This window comes from Ahaetulla prasina, chromosome 3 (assembly GCF_028640845.1).
Source record: "Ahaetulla prasina isolate Xishuangbanna chromosome 3, ASM2864084v1, whole genome shotgun sequence".
NCBI lineage: Eukaryota > Metazoa > Chordata > Lepidosauria > Squamata > Colubridae > Ahaetulla > Ahaetulla prasina.
In genome coordinates this window covers 84992580-85007586 of record NC_080541.1, presented here as the reverse complement: position 1 = coordinate 85007586, position 15007 = coordinate 84992580, and the positions used below count along the sequence as shown (strand labels likewise).

At 39.2% G+C, this 15007-nt stretch overlaps 1 protein-coding gene across 1 annotated transcript in view; it reads left to right on the top strand.

The window, feature by feature from the left end:
• MYLK4 (myosin light chain kinase family member 4) overlaps window positions 1–15007 on the top strand; it is a 55075-nt gene that overhangs the window by 35153 nt on the left and 4915 nt on the right. The window contains 5 exon segments of the mRNA XM_058175223.1: window positions 1828–1898; window positions 3019–3147; window positions 5229–5381; window positions 7561–7639; window positions 9561–9627. Coding sequence (XP_058031206.1) covers window positions 1828–1898; window positions 3019–3147; window positions 5229–5381; window positions 7561–7639; window positions 9561–9590 — 462 coding nt within the window. The 3' untranslated portion in view covers window positions 9591–9627.

The following is a 15007-nucleotide window of genomic DNA, read 5'->3' as shown; positions in this document are numbered from 1 at the left end:
ATCTGGTGAGACTGGTTGAATTTGAACTGCCAAATTGCAGGCAGCCAGCAGGCAGCAGAAATAGCCTGCAGTACTGCATTCTAACCACTGCCCCACTGTGGCTCATTTCCTCAGCCCTTCTTCTGACACGATCAATATACAGATTTTCTATGGAAATCAGGCTGGTTGCAACATTTTTTTCTGCAGTCCGAAGTCTTCATTGAAGTCTGTACTTATTCTGTTTGGTTGCTGTAGAAATACAGTTGTAGAAATACAAATTTCTCTGTAGAACTGTATCAACCATTTTTGGGGCAGTCTGAACTTGAACTTCTTGAGATGATTCAAGAAGAACATTCTTTGTTGTGCCTTGTTAATGATGGTTCTAATGACATTTCAAATCCTTCAGGAGATTATAGAACCCCAAAACTTGGGGACCATCCATTGATGTTGATGGTATCAGGCAGAAGTTCTATCACCTTTTTATAAATAATGAGAATTTAAGAAGCATACATTTGATGGTGAGGCTGTAGCAGATGTCAAATCGTACTCTCCATTGAATCAAGAACTGCCCCTGAAGTTATCTTCCTCTTCGAAGAGCAGCTATTGAGCCTTGTTGCATTCTGTGTGTTTTATTTATTTAGGCATCCAGTGCCTTGGTTGTCTCTAAACTAGAGCCATGTTTTTGGCTACTTAGCTTGCTGAATGTGATCCCAAATAATTGAATAACCTGGTGAGAGTGAATGCATATTATGTTACTTGAACGTCACTCTGTTTTCAGTTCTATAACACAAAAACCATTAGGAAAAACACAGTTGCCTGTGGCCAAAGGAAAATCTAATTTTTGCTCATGCCAAACCTCTGTTTGCAAAAACCACCAAGTCTGGATTCGAAGAGAGACAATATCAATTTTTCCTTTTTGTTGATACTTATTTCATTGGATAAAGTAGTTTTTAATTACCAATTTGCTTAATAGAATACCAATTTGTTACATTACCTAGTTATGTACTTTTATCAGATGTTGGAATGTTTAGTTTTATGAGTGTAACTGAATGAAAATCTGATTGATTCTGTATTTTATCTGGTTTGGGGATTCAGCCCAAACCAGATAAAATTTACTTTGGAATATTTCTATGACATAGATGATGTTCATGATTTATTTTTCTTTAAATATTTGTAAATTTGGGGCGGAGGAAGTGCAAGGGGGGGGTTGTTTGAAGGCTGACATCACACAAGAAACTGATGTTTAGCTAAACTTGAACGTTACATTTGAAAGTTTGAGTCCATCATTAATCTAGGAAGCAGAACCAATGAAACCAGCATATGAATAATTTAGCTGTTTACCTTTAATAGCTTTTTATCACCTATATTAGTTAATAGTTAATTTCTGGACAGTCCACAAATTTGCCTGGTGTTAATCAGTCAGATACTGGCTTGTTGAAGAATAAACTTAAGAAGTTCAACTACACAGAAATGTATTAAAGCAATGTTTTCTGAAATACCCCGATATCAGCGCATACTGGGCTGCAAATTACAGAGCTTGACTTTCTGAAACCAGCCAGAGTGCTTTCATTTCCTTTCTGAAAGTTCACTAATGAATTCTTTATCTCAAATTTCTGTATTCTGTCAAACAGAAAAGGCCACCACAAGGGAAATGCTGCCCTGGTGGAGTGTTCCCAGCCTCAAATACCACATGATTATAGTCTGAAGTATCCACAGAGTCTAACCTGCTATAAAACACCAACACCCAGATGTGTATTTTTATGCTCTGGTGTATTTTTAACACTGATCCCAGAGCCTTTCTTTCAATATTTCTCATAAATGTGCACTTTTCTTCTTTTCTTCTGACAGCCTGAGAATATCTTGTGTGTGAATCGAGAGGAATATCAAATAAAGATTATTGACTTTGGGCTGGCAAGAAGGTATGTTGTTTTAATCCAATAGTCAGCAGTTCTCATTTTTCTCAATGGGTGACATTCCAGTTCAATGTCATGTTTTGGGGATAAACAAGATTAAATAAGAAGTAAACTGTCATTAGTTTATTACGAAGAGGGTTGACCTTGGATAACATTGCTCTAGTTTAGAAACAGCAGGGCAGTAACAGTAACAGAGTTGGAAGGGACCTTGGAGGTCATCTAGTCCAACCCCCTGTTCACTCAGGAGATCTGTACTAGGGATTTGAACTGCAGAACTGCCGACATTTCTGATCGACAAGCTCAGTATCTTAGCCACTTAGCCACCTAGTCAGGACTTCGGGCCTGAAAATGTCATAGAAAAATTCTGTGTGCTGTTATTTCTTCTGTCATTTTTTTTTTAATCAGTTCAAAGAATTAGCCAGTGAATTCTGTCCTTACTGGAGTGGGAAGGGGCCTGGTACAATAAGCAGTGACAGATGTTCTAGGGAGGCCAAAATCATGGGGAAAAGTCATCAAAGTGAGCCTTTCCTTTTGAAAGCCTTCAGCACTTTCAAATGGCACTCATTTAACAGCATAAGTTAAATCTTAAGCCCTTCTTAAGAAGCCATCCTTCGACCCCAACAGTATTAGAGAACTTTCATCCAGTCTCCAACCTTCTTCCTTAGGGAAGGTTGTTGAAAACTTGTTTGACTCACAGTTACAAATAACCCAGATTGAAGCAAATTTTCCGGACCTTTTCAATCTTGACTTCAGGACAGGACAAAGCACTGAAATAACATTGCTCACATTTGTTCATGATTTCTGGAGGGAAGGGAATCACAATGATGCAACCATTCTGACCCTCCTGGATTTCTCAGCAACCTTTGGTACTATCCGCCATGGTATCCTTCCCTCTAACTTCTCCTATCAATAAAAAAAAAAATCTGACAAATAACCTGATCAGATTCTCCTCCTTAGATACTTGAAATCCTAAAGAAATATTCTCCACTTTATGGTCCCCTGATGGTGACTACTTGGAAAATTAGAATTCCTAGTTAGGAAAATTGTCGAATTATTATCATGTTCTATAAAAGCCATATTTGCTGCTACTGTTTCCCATACATTTTTTTTCTGTTTTATTTCTTAGATACAAACCAAGGGAAAAGCTTAAGGTCAACTTTGGCACTCCAGAATTTCTTGCTCCTGAAGTTGTGAACTATGATTTTGTTTCTTTTCCAACTGATATGTGGAGCATTGGTGTCATTGCCTACATGTTGTAAGTTGAATTAAAGTTGAAGTATTATGATTGTGAGTGCTTCCAGATGAAGTTTTTATTGTGCAGTCACATAATTTTATTGGGTAATAGAATTTTATTGGATGAGGACAGATAATGATAATGGCCATTTTCTTTCTTTATTTTTAAAATATATTAGCCGCCCATCTTATCATACTGTAATTCTCGGCAGCTTACACTATTAAAAGATAAAACAGTATAAAATTAAATAATTTAAGTAGAATACAGGGGTGAAATCCAGCAGGTTCTGACAGGTTCTGGAGAACTGGTAGTCGAAATTTTGAGCAGTTCGGAGAACAGATAGCAGAAATTTTAAGCAATTTGGAGAACCGGTAGTGGAAATTTTGAGCAGTTCTGAGAACCCGTAGTGGAAATTTTGAGCAGTTCAGAGAACAGGTAGCAGAAATTTTAAGCAATTCGGAGAACCGGTAGTGGAAATTTTGAGCAGTTCTGAGAACCTATAGTGGTAATTTTGAGCAGTTCAGAGAACTGGTAGTGGAAATTTTGAGCAGTTCGGAGAACCAGTAGCAGAAATTTTGAGTAGTTTGGAGAACCAGCAAATACCACCTCTGGCTGGCCCCAGAGTGGGATGGGAATGGAGATTTTGCAATATCGTTCCTCTGCCACGCCCACCAAGCCATGCCCACAGAACCGGTAGTAAAAAAAATGGGATTTTACCACTGGTAGAATACTATAAAAAAATCAAGCTAACTAAAAAGATGGGGAGGGAAGGGATATGATGAGAAGGGAAGGGGGTGGGATCTGTTGTTAATCAACCACCCCCAATATGAAACTCTTCTGTTGGAGCCCCAAGTGAACTGACAGAGCCAGGACTTGAAGCTAGAGCTGACCTCACTCCAGCAGGGAGGGTAAAATGTTCCAAAGGGACTCACATTTTCTGAGAACATCTTCCATTATGTCATATAGTAGAGAAACTACTAGGTAGAAAAAAATTGATGGCATAATAGTTTATGATTGATAACATAGACTTCCCATCTGGAATATCCTTAGGTTTCTTTTTGTGTCGAGTTCATGCAGTTCAAAAAACCATGGCGGACTTCTTGGACTAACTCAAATATCACAAAATAATTTACAAAGATCTTAGCTTATGATGCTTGATTGTAAAGAGCAGAAGAGGCAAAAAAAATTGGCTGATGTTGAAGCCAGGAATGTTAAAATCACAGTCTTTAGTGCTACCCTGATGACATTACTGTGACAGCTGAAAATGCAAAAGATCGGTAGCCTCTAGTAATGAAAGGCAAGTAGCACAGTGAAAAAATGTGACTAAGGTTAAATAGAAAGAAGAACAAACTAATAACAACAGATACAGCAGGGGGTTGGAATTGAAATGAAGATATGGCGATAGTTTATGATTTTTTGAGATCTACGATCAACCATAAAATAAATCAAGAAATACACTGCAAACTAGCATTTGATAGAATAGGAATGAAAACCTGGGAAAACAAATTCAAATGCCCTGATGTGTCTATACCTATAAAGACCATAATCATGCAAGCTATCACATTCCCTGTGACAATTTCTAGAAGCAAAAAAATTAAAAGTAGAAGCAGTAGAAAATTATGGATTTGAACATTGGTGTTGGAGAAGACTCCTATTAATGCCATGGGTAGTCAACAAAACCCTGTCATGCAGGGAAAGTATGTTGCAGTCCATGTCAGTTAAAGAATCCCAACTGGCAGGGTCCAGGAAGACAACCTTCTCAGCTGTTTGTCCCCTCCTTGTGGAATATTCACACACGCCTCTCTCTCATGGCTTTCTGGAAAGGAGTTAAACCTCACATGGGAAATCCCAGAAAGGTATGCTTCTATGGGGTTGGTTGGTACTCTGAGAAAACTTCATTCATCTTTTAACAATTTTTATAATAGAGTTCAATCAACCTTGCCTCCTCTTAGTTTCTTTTAAAAAAAATAATTCTTATATACTGTTTTTATATTTTAACGTTTTTATCGCACACCATCTAGAATGCCCTCTCTGAGGGAGATGGGGCAGTTCAGAAATGTTATGTTATGCTTAATGAACATGTTTTTTTCCTCTTCCTGTAGGATTACTGGATTATCTCCTTTTCTGGGTGATGATGATAATGAGACTTTGAACAACATCCTGGCTTGTAGGTGGGACTTTGAAGATGAAGAATTTGAAAATGTGTCTGAAGAAGCCAAAGATTTCATCTCTAAGCTTCTTATCAAAGAAAAATGGTGATTACACACCTATAATGTTTTGCTTTTAATATGTTGTCTGCTCAGTTCCCTTAGGATACACAAAAATAATAATCATGTTTGACAGAAGCACATGAAGACTACTAAAATGAACAAGAAATAAAACAAATTCATGAAATGCCAAAAATGAAAACTCTTTGCATTTTATTAAAAAGTTATTTAGGATAAAGGAATATTACCGTGTTTCCCCGAAAAACTTACATTGCCTTATATTTTTTTGAACCCTCAAAAGCCCAGTTGGGCTTATTATCGGGGGATATCTTATTTTGGGGAAAACAGGATAATAGTTAGATACTAGTTACATAATATTACTCAGTTCTTTTTTTATTAATAAACCTGAAGGATAACCATGTTAGTGATGATGATGATTGAATTGGCCCAAAGAGGAAGAATAGGAACACCATAAAAGCTGCAAAGTTCTAAGGAAAAGAAATTGCATAAATCACTCATTAGGATTAGGTAGTCCTTAACTTACAGCCATTTGCTTAGTGTCCAATTGAAGTTATAATGGCGCTGAAAAAAGTGACTTACAACTGATTCTCGGACTTGCAAGTATCACACCATTCCCAAAGTCATGGATAAAAATTCAGGCACTTGGCATGTATTTACAATGATTACAGCATCCTGGGGTCATGTGATTGCGATTTGCGATATTCTTAGCTGACTTCTGACAAGTCAATGGGGGAACCCAGATTTGCTTAATGACTCTGTGATTCACTTTGGAAAAAAGTGAATCACAGTGAAGTTAGGCATGTCTCATTTAACAACTGTCTTGCTTGGCAATGGAAATTCTGGTCCCATTTGGGGTTGTATAGATGTTGTGTCCCAGGCCCAAGTAGGTAGTAGTAGATGCAATCAGTTCAAAAACAAACAGACTTTATTAGAACAGCTGAGACTTAACTCATTCTCATCGTAGTCAAAACTAAATCAAAGCAAATTCTTCATAACACAATTCTTCAGTCTTATCACCAACCATGATCTAATTAGGCAAACTGCCAAAGGATTTTCTTGGCAAAAGTTCAAAAGCAGTAGAAGCTGACAAGAAATAAATGCAGCAAGACAAGGAGCAAGGCTATCAACGTTGTTTTCCAGCAAAGAGCCCAAATACTGTTGCTGGTCTTTTAAGCCTTATGGGAGGGGCCAATCATCTCTTGGCCCTATTCCCAAGTCATTCTCTTTGCTTGAGCTGCTCTTGCCTTCCTGCAGCTCTTCTCATGCGTGCATTAGGAACAGGCTCCTCCTGTTCCTCTGCCTCACTATTGTCAGCCTCTGGAGGCTCTGGAGTCCGCACATCACTCCCAGATGGCCCTGGCCCCACCTCTGCCTCCAATGCAGAGCCCTCATCTGGGCCTTCCCCAGCCTCCAGGACTGGCCTGTGTTCTTCCTCAGCCTCATCGCTGTCCGACTCCGTTGCCAGCTCTGCAGGCTGCTGGAGGACCACAACAATAGAAACCAGAATATGGCACAATTTCCATGGATGAAAATTAAACCCACTCACATCGCAGGCTGTATTGTGATGTATCACAATGTTTTTTGCCTTTGTGGAGCTGGGGTGGGTGCGGCCTGTGCGGGCTGAATCCAGCCTGTGGGCTACCAGTTTAACAGGCCTGGCCTAGATGGACTAAATTACATACATATCCTGAAATGAAGACTTGTAAAGTCAGTTTTCAACCAGAATGAAATTGGCCAGCTTACTAATGAAGAATTTGAATAATGAATCTATACTTTTGCCATAAGTGGTAAACTTAAGAACACTATTCAAATCTCAAGCTAATGCTGTCTGTTGCTGTTACCTCTATTACTTTAAAACAGGGGTGAAATGCTCCTGGATCGAACCGGATCGCATGATCCGGTAGCAATTGTGACTGGTAGTTCAATGATCCGGTAGCTATGCTGGAGCAAGCTCTGCCCACCCGCCTGGGTGTCATTACTTCCTGGTTTTAACCAGGAAGTAATGTGTTAACCAGGAAGTAATGTGTTTTTTACTTTCTGCTCATGAGGTCTGCGCGCGGGCAGCGCATGCACTTCTGAACCAGTAAGGAAGGTAAGTAGATTTCACCCCTGCCTTAAAACACCAACACACAAGCAAATATCAGACTTAAGTATTTAAAAATTCCTGTATACATATCACATGATAACCTTGTTCTTTTCTGTTTAGCTGGAGAATAAGTGCAGGTGCAGCTTTAAAACATCCTTGGTTGTCCAACCAAACACTCCATTGCAAACTGGAAGCTAAGGTCTGTAGATCTGATCAAAATTACTCTTTTCTTTTATCTCTTAATTTCTTTGTATGAAGAAGTTCTTATTAATTAGACTGATCACTATACATTAGTCTCCTATTCATTTCTACTACCATGTTTCCCTGAAAATAAGACCCTATCTTATATTTTTTGAACCCCTAAATAAGCGCTTGGCCTTATTTTCGGGGAGATCTTCTTATTTTGGGGCACGTGGAGCAAGGCAGAGCTTCTCTTGCCATCTTACCTGATTTCCAGCTCTGTCTGCCTAACCAGAGGAAATGGCGGGAATCAGCTGTGCATGCGTTTAAATATTTTTGGGGAGGGCTTATTTTGGGGGAGTTATTTTCAGGGGGGGCTTATTTTAATGCATGTGATCAAAAGCCCGATTGGGCTTATTATCCGGGGAGATCTTATTTTTGGGGAAACACAATATTTGATGACCAGATTATTGCAATGTGGTTGGGGATATGTGGGAGACACTATGGAAGATATTCACCGTCGGGTCTCCACTAAAATGGTGTTACTATCTTTGTTATTATAACTCACTATTATCCCGTAAATTAGGATTGTGAGCAATTTCTTGCAAAATATGTTCATACAGTACTTGCAGGTACATAAATGTAGCCTTGGTCATATGGCTAGATAATTTGGTTAGTTATCTTGCCTGTAACAGAATAACAGAGTTGGAAGGGACCTTGGAGGTCTTCTAGTCCAACCCCCTACACAAGCAGGAAACCCTATACTATTTCAGACTTCTTATATACTTCTTAATCTTGCCTGTACTTCTCTAGAAATACCATTTGCGTGCTAATTCCTTGTCTAGCTGATCACTTCTTTTTGTTAAAGAGGAAGGACTGAGGTAATTGTGCATTTGTAAAATTTCACATCCATCTGCTCTCCCTATGTCTTCAAGATATTATCTGCGTAGTGAGAAGACAAAAATATATCAATTTCTCACTTTTTTTTAAATTTGCATTTATATCCCGCCCTTCTCCGAAGACTCAGGGCGGCTTACACTATGTCAAGCAATAGTCTTCATCCATTTGTATATTATATACATAGTCAACTTATTGCCCCCAACAATCTGGGTCCTCATTTTACCTACCTTATAAAGAATGGAAGACTGAGTCAACCTTGGGCCTGGTGGGACTTGAACCTGCAGTAATTGCAAGCAGCTGCTGTTAATAACAGACTGTCTTAGCAGTCTGAGCCACCAGTGCCTCAATAAATACACCAACTCTGTTATATGATTTGCATTTTCTCAACTTAGCCAAATCAATAAGAACACACTGACAATTGCTGTTTGAAATGCATTATTATTATTATTATTATTTTATGTACACAAAATGACAGTATACACACAAACGAGATAATTATGCTGGATTTCGTATCACAGATCACTAGTCGAACACTTCCCAAGCGTTTAGGACTGCGTGATGTATCGGCGAATTATGCGAGCAGATCCCAGTAAGGTGGCCTTCTGTAGCTGACCAGTGGTGATCTTGTCAGCACCAATTGCTTTTAAGTGCTTGCCTAGGTCTTTAGGCACAGCTCCCAGTGTGCTGAGTACCATTGGAACCACCTGCACTGGTTTATGCCAGAGTCTCTGCAATTCGATTCTCAAATCTTGATATCTGGTGATTTTTTCAAGTTGTTTCACATCAATTCTGCTGTCACCAGGTATAGCAATGTCGACTATCCACACTTTTTTCTTTTCCACAATCGTGATATCCGGGGTATTGTGTTCCAAAACTTTATCAGCCTGTATTCGGAAATCCCATAGTAGTTTTGCATGCTCATTTTCAATCACTTTTTCAGGCTTATGATCCCACCAGTTCTTATTATTGTTATTGTTGTTATTATTATTATTATTATATGACAAGTCTTAAGATTTATTTTCTCTTTCTTGCTCTTGTAGAAGAAGAAGAAATGTTCTTCTCCATCTTAAGCACCTGTGGTTCTATAACATCTCTCAGAACTGAAAGGTTGGTATTATCTATGTATGTATTACTGGCAAGTGCCCATTTTGTGGCCACCATGCAGAGGTCATCTCAGATACTCCCACTGCCAGTTATTGCAACATGGTAAATCTGAGCAATTTCTTCCTGCCATCACAGTGGCCAAAAGAAACATTAGAACTATGTAATGAACAGTTGCAAACTGAATCCACTAACTGCAATTATCTAGCATCTTTTTCCCACGCTCCCACATGTACACTGGCTTTCCTTAAATACCAGAAGGACACGGCATGGGATCATGCCTTCTCTTAACATTGCTAAATGATTAGTGATGCCAAGGTTAGGGTTGTGCATATAAATATGTATATTTTACAAACAAGACCCATGGAACGCAATGAGGCTTAGCTACAAGAAAAGGCACACGTTTGATTTTGAACAGAGTCACATATACTTTGCAAAAGGGTAGGAGTGAAATTTGTACCAAATATTGCCAGAAGTTGAATTCAATAATATATAAGCATATTTACAAATCTGTGGGACTTTTATGTACATCGTTTTGTTTTGTTTTTTGCATGTCCCTAACTTGTGGGTTGTGGGCTGGACTGGAGACATAAAACCTACACCGTAATTTCAGGAAATCCTGCTTAGCAATTTGAGATCTCAGTAGATAGGGCCCACCTACCGGTATTTTCAGGAATACTATGGAAATCCTAAGGTCTCAAATTTTACTGTTCAAGAAAAGTTTAAATTCTTCGGAATCTGTATTATTTGGCCACGATCACATTCTCCTTTTGTGTTACCCTGCAACAATGTATATTACCGTATATACTCGAGTATAAGCCGAGTTTTTCAGCACATTTTTTGTGCTGAAAACGTCGCTTATACTCGAGTATATACGGCTTATACTCAAGTTTTTTTTAAGCCCTCGGCTTATACTCAGTATATACGGCTTATACTCGAGTTTTTTCTTTCTTTTTCACATTTTACGGACTGAAGCCCTGCCGGTGCAGTGAGAGGGCGGGGCGGGGAGCCGCCAGCCTTCTCAGCTGAGGAGGAGGGTTTCAACCGGTAGGTGCCTCATTTCCACCCTTATACTGAGTCCCAGTTTACCCCAGTTTTGGGGTAAAATTGGGACCTCGGCTCTCTCGGAGCTTATATGTATATTTTACAAACAAGACCCATGGAACGCAATGAGGCTTAGCTACAAGAAAAGGCACACGTTTGATTTTGAACAGAGTCACATATACTTTGCAAAAGGGTAGGAGTGAAATTTGTACCAAATATTGCCAGAAGTTGAATTCAATAATATATAAGCATATTTACAAATCTGTGGGACTTTTATGTACATCGTTTTGTTTTGTTTTTTGCATGTCCCTAACTTGTGGGTTGTGGGCTGGACTGGAGACTGAAAACCTACACCGTAATTTCAGGAAATCCTGCTTAGCAATTTGAGATCTCAGTAGATAGGGCCCACCTACCGGTATTTTCAGGAATACTATGGAAATCCTAAGGTCTCAAATTTTACTGTTAAAGAAAAGTTTAAATTCTTCGGAATCTGTATTATTTGGCCACGATCACATTCTCCTTTTGTGTTACCCTGCAACAATGTATATTAAGCCAAATTTGTCTTGCTGAATAGTCTCTATAATTAGTAGCTGGGATTTTTTTTTTTTTACTTTGAAACAGTAAAGTTATCTAGTGTTTGTAGCGTAAGCTTTAAAAATAGCCTCATCTCTATATATGTGATTGTGATGGGACCTCCCTCACTACCCCCAGACTCATAGCTATAAAGCCAATTGTCTAAAATAATGAGCTTAACTTTGAATGACTTCCCTATGAGAACTTTTTCCCCTTTCCGTTACCAGAAATTCCATTAGTGGCTCTCCAATGCCAAGAAATCATGGGACCATAGCTTCCAGAATTCCCAGCCAGTGTAGTTGATGGAACTCTGGCTGGAAGTTCAGGGAACTGCAGTTCCAGTTACAGATGAAGGACAGCAGAAAGGCAAAATGTCTGTTTTTTTAAAACAAATGTTTGATAAATTATTAATATAATTAATAACTTTTAAAACATCTTGGAACTAATTCAAGGGCACAGTTCTGCACAGGCTGAGAAGCCCTGCTTTATCACAACCACTTGTTGTATTTAAATACCTTGAATATTAACTATGAGACAGAAAAAAGGAGACAAGCCACTTTTCATTCGGAGGGCTAATTCTGAACAGGCCATGTGGTAATATGAATCCGCCCTGTGGAACTACGAATGTAATTGAATGGTTTGTCATTCAAGTATTTCGTTGCAAAGACGCCTCTGCAGAGTTTCAAGGCTCCTCGTTCACAGTGGGTTCCCGTAAGTTGCGCTGCATGTTTCTATGTCTAAGCCACCAAAACCACATTGTTCCTAACCGCTTCAGACATGTATTGAGTCAAAATTATGGGAAGAACCATGATTGCTTGATCCAGACAGGGATAAGGCAAAGAATTCTTATTTTTACCGGGCCTTGATCTTTGGTGCTGCTTGAATGGAACTAACTGAAATGAAGAAGAATCCATAGTTTAGCTAAGTCGTGCCAGACACTCCAGCTGAAGCAGAAGGCGATTGGTGGGACTTTCCTTCTTAGCTGTTGTTGTTGAGGATTACTATGTTATTGGGGTTTTTTTTCCTCCTATTTCCCTCCTATTTGGACACTATGCCAGATTTTCTTTGGGGTGTGTGGGAATCATAGATCTAGGTTCCTTCATAGAGAGCCATGTTTGCAAATGCATATTGGGGCTGGAGCAGTGGTGGGATTCAACTAATTTAACAACCGGTTCTCTGCCCTATTGACTGGCTGGGTGGACAGGGCCATGGTGGGTGGGGTTAGGGGGTGTGACAGGCAGCACTCAGTCTCCTGCACACCCCCTGGGAATAAAAATGTGCAGCAGGGGTGTCGCGCCACACTGCCCCCCACACTCCATTTTGGGCCTAGTAGGCCTCTCTGCAGTCTCCTGGGAGCAAAAATGGGCCACGGGCGGGGGGAGGCACCGCACCCCCTGCACCTGTTTTGGGCCTAGTAGGCCTCCCTGCACTTATCTGGGAGCCAAAAAGGGGAGGGGAGGGGCCAGCCAATAATTTAACAATCAGTTCATCAATCTTCCTGTTAAAGACTACTTCAACTTCAATTACAATAATACAAGAGCAACCAATAGATTTAAACTTAATGTTAACCGCTTCAATCTAGATTGCAGAAAATATGACTTCTGTAACAGAGTTATCAGTGCTTGGAACACATTACCTGACTCTGTGGTCTCTTCTCATAATCCCAAAAGCTTTAACCAAAAACTTTCTGCTATTGACCTCACCCCATTCCTAAGAGGACCATAAGGGGTGTGCATAAGAGCATAAACGTGCCTACCGTTCCTGTCCTATTGTTTTTTATTCTTATACATATATGCTTATACTTCCTCATATTCCTCATATATATGTTTATATACTATATAATCTTTTTGTGTGATGCTTATGTATATTGTTGTGAGAAACAAACAAACAAACAAACAAACAAACAAATAAATAAATAAATAAATAAATAAATAAATAAATAAATAAACCGGCTGAATCCCACCACTGGAGGGCTGAGACAATGGTCTCTAGCCACACGATGCTGTATTACGTAAATGCACCTTAGCTTAGTAAAGTAGTTTATTTCAGTCCTGATCCCAAACATGAATTACACCCGAAACAACTGTAAGAATCATATAAAGGCATTTTCTTGTACTGGGGAAGAAAAGCCAAGTGACACCAGAGGTTAAAAGTACCTCCTGGGGCAAGTAAAACATTGAAGCTTCTTATTGTTGTTAACTGCTGAGTCCATGATGAATAGGCCTAAGCGTATTACTCTGATTTAATTAGATATAATCTAGTTTAGAATAGATTGTAAAGAGTGCAAAAGAGATTTCAGATCACACACAGAAGTATTGGAACAAAGAAACAATAGTAACTCACTTGCATGTGTTTTAGAGGGAAAATGCAAAAACTAGCATTTTCCTCAGATCTGATTCCAGCATGAGGCAGAACACACAGGTCTCTTGGCAGGCAGAGAGCAAAATTAAACAGAAATGTTGTAATATAATATGTACTCAATGTCTTCTTTGTTTTGCTTGGTGATGTTGACTGCTAATTCATTCATAGTTTTTAAAAGACCATCACAACCGTCTCAGAGGACATTTTAGAACTAGGCTTTCTTTGTAAAAGAATACATAGGGTAAAATCGAATGCAGTTTTTTTGGCTGATGAAACTGATGGAATAAGACAGAGGGTACGTCCTTCCCGCACAATCCTTTCAGATTGAAATATTGATAGCGCTTGAGAGAAGTGATTGGCTTTTAGCAAAAGTGAATGTCTGGGTGCCTCTTAATTAAAAAAACAAAAAACCACACAAACATTTTGCCTCTTGTAAGTCTGAGAGTTTCCATATGCAATTTTGAATTCTGACCCCTCAAATTCTAACCCAGGCAGAAGCCCTGTCTCCCTTCAAACTTCTTCTCCAACATGTATATAGATCAAGGATTACTTCTAGCAAAAATGTGATCAGGGACGCTGTAGATAGTCTGTATCCCTCACTCCATATTATTACCCAATGATACAAAGGAAGAACAAGTGATAGAAAAAAATATCTGTGGACTTGGCTCCTTCTGGGAATCAGATGTGAAATAATACATCTATTGACTTGCAGGAATACCTCCTGTATGCATTGCTAGTGTTCTGCTTATAAAGAGGTACAAAGATGTTTTCAGTTAGTTAAACCAGGATAAAGATCACAATCAGCGGGCCTTGCTCAGACCAAACATGACAATGACAGGCTTTAGCATTGTTTCACAATGTTCTTCCCTTTTGCCTGAACAGCTTGTGCACGATATTGTAAGTTTCAAATACTCCCTCGCTCAAAAGAAATCAAGCCAAGGCTTCATTTCACTTTGGGGTATTTCTTTGGTCAGTAACATGCAACAATATGAAAAAGACATCCCTGAATTTATCTGTCGAATGGTGATTCAGATAGCGATCCTTTTTAAATGGTGTCGGAACAGCTTTTCCTGGACTGTGGCAATCAACATTGGAATTTACATTCTTTTATTAAAAAGAGGAAAGAAAATCTCCTGGTCAGGGGAAAAAAACATGTAGTCTGCTTTACTCTTAAACTAACTTTAAAAAGAGTACAGAGAAGAGCAACAAAGATAATTAGGAGACTGGAGGCTAAAACATATGAAGAACGGTTGCTGCAACTGGGTATGTCTAGTTAATGGAAAGGACTAGGGGAGACATGATAGCAGCGTTCCGATATCTCAGGGGCTGCCACAAAGAAGAGGGAGTCAAGCTATTGTCCAAAGCACCTGAGGGCAGGACAAGAAGCAATGGGTGGAAACCAATCATG